The sequence below is a fragment of the Vicia villosa genome, unplaced genomic scaffold (assembly GCF_029867415.1).
Source record: "Vicia villosa cultivar HV-30 ecotype Madison, WI unplaced genomic scaffold, Vvil1.0 ctg.002689F_1_1, whole genome shotgun sequence".
Lineage (NCBI taxonomy): Eukaryota > Viridiplantae > Streptophyta > Magnoliopsida > Fabales > Fabaceae > Vicia > Vicia villosa.
In genome coordinates this window covers 272081-278920 of record NW_026706006.1, presented here as the reverse complement: position 1 = coordinate 278920, position 6840 = coordinate 272081, and the positions used below count along the sequence as shown (strand labels likewise).

The 6840-nt window shown below is 33.4% G+C and overlaps 1 protein-coding gene across 1 annotated transcript; it reads left to right on the top strand.

The window, feature by feature from the left end:
• The first annotated feature begins 374 nt into the window (after positions 1 to 374).
• On the top strand, positions 375 to 737 carry LOC131639571 (non-specific lipid-transfer protein 1-like). The gene has a single exon (XM_058910056.1). The coding sequence runs from the start codon at positions 375 to 377 to the stop codon at positions 735 to 737; it is 363 nt and encodes a 120-aa protein (XP_058766039.1).
• The last annotated feature ends 6103 nt before the right edge of the window (positions 738 to 6840 follow it).

The following is a 6840-nucleotide window of genomic DNA, read 5'->3' as shown; positions in this document are numbered from 1 at the left end:
GAGGAAAGATGGTTATTGTGGTGCTTAAAGTGAAAATGTTTGTTATTTAAAAAAAATCTTTTTTTATAATATAAAACGAATTACTTTAATATGTATAAAAAAGTTACATGAATAAAATTTTATAAAGGCAAAGGTGGTACGTCATTAAATTTTCAATTATTAACAAGGCTACCTATTCTGCTCACACAAAAAAACATTGGCCTTTTGTATCAAGATAAAAATACATTCTATAAAAATACAGGCTTTGCTAGTATTGAAGAGCACGCGGTGCTTTAAGTTTAATCATTATTTTGCATTGGTCTTTCGGTTCCATTTCCTTCAAAACTACATTCTCAAAACTATCTACTCTAAAATTTTTCTTAATTGTGATAACAATGAAAACCCTAGCAGCTACTCTAATGCTTCTTCTCCTACTTGTTCCATCATCATCATCTGATTCTGAGGCCATATTAGACTGTAAGGCTGTGACTGCACATCTTACACCATGTCTAACCTACCTCACAGGTATGGTTGAAACACCGCGTGCTTTTTGTTGTAAAGGAGCTAGAATTATTGTGTTAGGTGCATCAACAAACATGGAGAATAAAAAGATGGTTTGTAATTGTATTAAGACTTTGGCATATATTGTAAAGCCAAGACCAGAAAATGCCATTGATCTCTCAAACAAATGTAGAATCCATTTTCCTTTTGAAATTTCTCCAAACATTGATTGCTCTAGGTATAGTAGTAAACATTGATGGTTTTCTGTATAATAGATTAATTTTCGTTTGTTAGAATGATTTTCCTTTTGATTAGTTTGTTTGATGTAGTTTTTGTCATAGAATAAAATAAAAAACACAGTACTATCTTTTATTCTGTCAAAATATTTACCATCTTATATATTTAATATTTTGTAAATTCCAAAATCTTATTATGTATCTTCATAGGATTTTAATATTCCTTTTCATCCAATTTGAGAGAAATATATATTGTTAATTATTTAAATACTAATTCATAAGATTGAACATATAGTTTTGTTCAAAAAAAATTAGACAAACAAATTTTATTCAAAATTATTTAGCATTGTAATTATTTAGCATTGTGGAAATAATTTTTAAAAATTATTTTAGTGTATGTGCACTATTTAACTGATAAACTTAGACACCACTGTAAAAAATTTATCAATAAGCAATTATTAAATTAAACCAAAAGATCAGTTATAAGCGGTACTCCAATTCGAATCAAACTAATCACTACCCTCTCTTCCTAAAGTAGAGTAAGGGCGTAGGGTGATAAAGAGATTTATGCCACTATAGTTTCTAGATCTAAGGTTTCAAAAGACAAACACAAAACTAAGAAGAACAAAAGAAACACAATAATAAAATTTGAATAATTCCCTACTCTTTCCATTAACCAAGTGAAGGTTAAATACAACTTAAGAGTTTCAGTTGGGTCTAATAATGAGCTCGGCCCAAATACAAGGAACAAAATAAAACATACTAATATTAATTAAATTATTTTGAGACATAATCCTCCATCCATATGGGCTGTCTTGTAATTCTTTTGGGCTTGCTATCACTACTGCCTAGCCCAAGAATAACCTTGTCCTCAAGGTTATGGGTTACCAATTGGTTGGGCTGAACGAAGGAAGAGACCCATTTTGTTGAACGATCCGCGTGAGGAAAATTTGAAATTTGTGTGGATGCCGTTGGAGAGATCGAGATAGGCATGGGGAAAGCTTTATTAGCATGTGAGGGTCAACTGTCATTAGGCAGTGTGCACCGAATAGTTGGAATTCGTGTGAGGCCATCTGACGGTGGAGAATGGGATAAAGGACTAAGATTCGTATCCGATGGTGGGTGTGGGGTTAACGTCTCTCTGTGTACTTCACTTGGGGAACCCACGAAGTGTTGAGTGGTCACTTCAGAGGCAGAAGACTTAGCTGGCCAAGGATTGATAAAAGAGGATTGCATGTTAGATATCTCTTGCTCTCTCTCTTTAAGAACTTTCTCCTTCTCTTCTTCAAAGTTAGTCGTTGTCTTCAAAACACCCAACTTTTGCCTAATTTTTGTTGTGAACCCTCACTCTGCTATTTCTCTTCACTTGGCACCGAGATGTTTTCGTTGTTAATCAATCCACCGGTATCCTCTGTGTCTGATATCGCTTCCAGATCTATAAGGATGGGTCGAAAATGACGTTGAGGGTCACTTCCATGATAAGCCTTCAACTGTGATACATGGATGACGAAATGGATGCGTGAGGATGGTGGGAGGTCGAGATCGTAGGCTACCGCTCCGATACGGCGGTGGACTTTAAAGGGACCGAAATATCTAGGGGATAGCTTCTGTGAGACATGGTAATGGACTGAGACTTGCCGGTACGGTTGAAGACGGAGGAGTACCAAATCTCCAACCTGAAAGGTACGATCTGTTCGTTTCTTGTTGCCCTATTCACTCATTTTTAACCTATTTCGCTCCAAATTCTGTTTCAATGTACTGAGGATTTCTTGTTGTTGTTTCAGTGTAATGTTCAGATCCGGAACAACTGTCGTGTCCTGTTGATTGTTGGGAAACGAAGGAGGTCGTCGTCCATAAATCGCCTCAAAAGGAGACATTTTGATTGACGAATGATACGAGGTGTTGTGCCAATCCTCCGCGAGGTATAAGTACTTGATGTTATACCTGCTGAGCTGTTGCTATGAACAGTAGCCACGCCATGAACAGTAAATGCGCCATGAGTAGTGGACGCGCTATGAACAATATATGTGCTCCGACCCGTTGGGCTGTGAACAGTGGTTGCGGGAATAGTACCCGCTGGTTATTTCTCTATCTGAGGAGCCAGTTTTGTTAGTAATGCCATGATATTTTCGTATCTTGAATCAGAAATCTGTTTCTCATCAACCATTTTAGTATGAATCTCTTCCAAATCAGATTGAGTTTTAAGGAATCTCTCATCCATTTGCTGTTGGGCTTCTTGCATAGCATTGTCAAGGTGAAGATGGGCTGTTTGGACAGCTTCATCAACAAGATCTCTAGGGTTTGGTGGTTTAGGGGGGCCATGGAGTCAAGATGAAAGCACCAATTTGATAAAGAGGTTTATGCAACTATAGTTTCTAGATCTAGGGTTTCAAAGGACAAACACAAAACTAAGAAGAACAAAAGAAAGACAATAATAAAATTTGAATAATTCCCTACTCTTTCCATTAACCAAGTGAAGGTTAAATACAACTTAAGAGTTTCAGTTGGGTCTAATAATGGGCTCGGCCCAAATACAAGGAACAAAATAAAACATACTAATATTAATTAAATTATTTTGAGACATAATCCTCCATCCATATGGACTGTCTTGTAATTCTTTTGGGCTTGCTATCATAGTGTTTCAATATTCATAAAAATTAAGGGCGTAGTGTTTTAATATTCATAAAAATTACACAAAACAGAAGAATTACAGTTAGCACTTAGCCGTTTTCAAGAAACAAAGATAATAGTCGATATGTACTGTTAGAAATATTAATTTAAACCGAATGGATTGAGACTAGATTCGTGAACAAAATCACTTTCCTTATAAATATGTCAAGCACTCTCAATAAGTCTTAATGTTGGAACGTAGCAGGGCCGGCTCAAAGGATAGGCAACCAAGGCCTCTGCCCTGGACCTCCAATTTCTCCAATTTCTCAAGGCCTCTATTTACCTATTGGTTATTGAGAAAACCTAAGGTGTATATAACTTTAGTTTACTATTTTTTTCAAGTGTTCTACATTGTTCAACTATCACTTTATGCACATGGAAACTTTTTATTTATTTTACAATCTTATTTTTAATTTTGGGAAGAGAAAATAGAGCACAATTAATTTTATTTTTTCTCATTGTTAATAATGTGTATTTTAATTTCTATATTATTTTTTTATGATGATTTTTGGTGGAGCACATATTTAAAAGAAACTATTATGCAAATTAATATTGATAGTTAAATTTTTCTCATTTATTTTTTAATATATAATTTATTATATTTTAAATTTTGTCTATTGAAAAATATTCATTATTTTGTTTTAAATAATATCAACTCTAAAATTTGAATCGGTAAAATTAAAATTATAATAAAAAAAATAGTTGAGACTTTAAATTTTATTATTCAACAAAGAATAACTTAGTTGACTATATTATAAATTAAAAAATTTTATTTAAAATTGATTGTAATATAATAAATGATTTTTCATATTAAAAATCTCAAAAAATAAATTAAAATAATAAATAATAAATTTAATTTTTGAAAAAAAACCTTGATTAAAATTTGGCCTTAGGCCTCAACATTTGTCGGGCCGGCCCTGGAAAGCAGGAATACCTATGATAAATCAGCCTTTTATCGAGTTTGCGTAAGACCGACGAAAACTCGAATGTAGCGAAGAGTGTCTGGAGTTTTAGTGAATATGATAGGCTTATCAGATGTACATTTTGTTATTAATTTCTGAGTCCAAAATGAGATTTTTATAGGCCATTTTAGTATTGTTTCAAAAGGTAGCGACCCTTGGCGAAACAATTTATTTTTCCAAAAGTTACAATGTTTGGCCTACTACAACATTTACCAAAAGTTGCATGTTTTCATTTCGCCACACTTCATGAAGTGTTGCAGATTTCTGATTCAAACTAAAAACAGCCTATTGCAACACTTCACGAAGTGTTGCCTATTTTCATATTCAAAATACAAACTTCACATAGACATTTTCTTGTCATTTTAGAACACACCCATGGTGATTAAATATTATTAATTTATAATAATTTCCAACAATCCCTCACTAATTCTAATAATGACAAGATCAAATTCAGAAAAAGGAAACAAAGAATGTTAATACAATTAGGCATCTTTCGATTTAAAACTTAACCTTAGTAAGGACAACGCAAAGTCTAATCGGAATGTTAGGTAGCAATGCTTTTAAACCATGAATCCATGTGATTAGACCGGCATTACCTTACACACATTCTTTAAGGGTTCTTCGCCTACATTTCTCGCCTAACACTTATTTATGGCCATATACTATCCTGTTTCATGAATTTTTCATGAGATAAACTCCAACTCTCACTTTGAAACGGCACCATCTCGAAATTCACATAGGTGAAGTTCATATTGTGTCCTTTTCCATGAGACACGTACCCTCGGTATTGAACTTCATTAAGAGTTTGAAATAAAACTCAAACCTCGTTTTAAGGTCAACATTATCACGAAATGTTTGACAATAATCCAAATCAACGACTTGTTGTTACCCATTGAATCTTGAGGTTAATGTTCTGTTAACGTAAGATTGGGTTGCCGCCGTTGTCAGAACTCTTACTCAAGGAGTTTCAACCTCACACCTCTCGAGGTTGATTTTACTAAATCTATGGCCAGTAGCTTAGTAAATGAATTTCCCAGATTATAGATCGATCATATATATGTAGGTGAAATGATTATATTTTTAATCAATTTTCTCATGAAAGAATGTCTAAGACCTTAGTGCCTAGACTTTCCATTATACACTTTGCTGAATGCTCTTACCAACACATGATATCCAAACCTTATTGGTATATCCTTCTAATATGGTAGGAAACCTACCATAATTAATATCAAGATTTTGGTTTTAAAAGATAATAAAATCCTTGTGATGGTCTTCCAATGCTCACCATTTGGATTGCTAGTAAATCTACTCATTTATTATTTACAACTGCTATATCACATATAGTACATTGCATTAGAAAACCAATTTCACTTGTGTATTCTAATATAGCCATAACTCTACCATCATCATTTTGACACTAAGAATTTTCTCAACAAAGTGTATTTGACTAAGTTTGAACTTATCAAGAATTTTCTCAACAAAGTGTATTTGACTAAGTTCAAAACCACCACTATTTTCGCATTACTATGATCCGCAAAAGAGTGTCAACTAGTACAAGATCCTTCATCTTGAATGTGGAAGTTTTCTCAATACAGCGTGATTGACTATGTTTTAAACCCCCACTCTTTCGCTTTATTTTGATCAAAAGAGTGTCCACTATTTCAAGATTTTTCATCTTGAATGTGGAAGCTAGAAACCTCTTTGTTTCTAAGATTCAATTCATCTCGTTGCTAATGATCAACATGTAATCAACATAGAGACAAAGGAATATCACAATATTCTCACACAACCTTGTGTACAAACACTTGTCACAAGATGTAGATGAAAAGGGTTTTTAGATAATCATGCATGATGATGCAAAAAGGTTTTAGATGAAGTGAAAAATAAAATTATGAGCAATTTAAAGTAGTATAGTATAAATTGCAATGGGTACCTTAGTTAAGTTTTCTTGTCTCAAATATTCACTTGAATTTCTATGTTCAACCTTCTTGAACAACTTTATCATTGATGTACATGACACTTTTGATCCTTTCCTTCTTTGATAATCTTTGTCTTCATCAAAACTAGACATAAGATGTATTTTTCACAATCTCCCCCTTTTTGATGATGACAAACTCTTTAAATTTGTCTTTTGATGAGATTGAAAAGTCTCCCCCTAAGTTATGTTCCTCCCTTTTAATTTGTGAATCTTACGATGATAGATTCAAACTTTTGGTGCCATAGTTTTGAAGCTTGTTTTTATCTCTACAAATCTTTGACAAGCTTCCACGCCTTTTGTTCATTACCAGAAAGCTCATAACCTTTTAGTTTCTCCATGAAAATCTCCTCATCCAGATCTCCATTTAGGAATGACGTATTGACATCCATTTGATGAACTATAAAGGTCTTACAAAAACTCTAATGCAAATAATACTTTAAATGTTGTAATCCTTGCTACCGGCGCATATGTGTTGGAATAGTCAACACCTTCTTTTGTCTAAAAACCCTTGGCA

Coding starts and splice junctions, on each gene's coding strand:
- LOC131639571 (XM_058910056.1), top strand. CDS start 375: ATGAAAACCCTAGCAGCTACTCTAATGCTTCTTCTCCTACTTGTTCCA.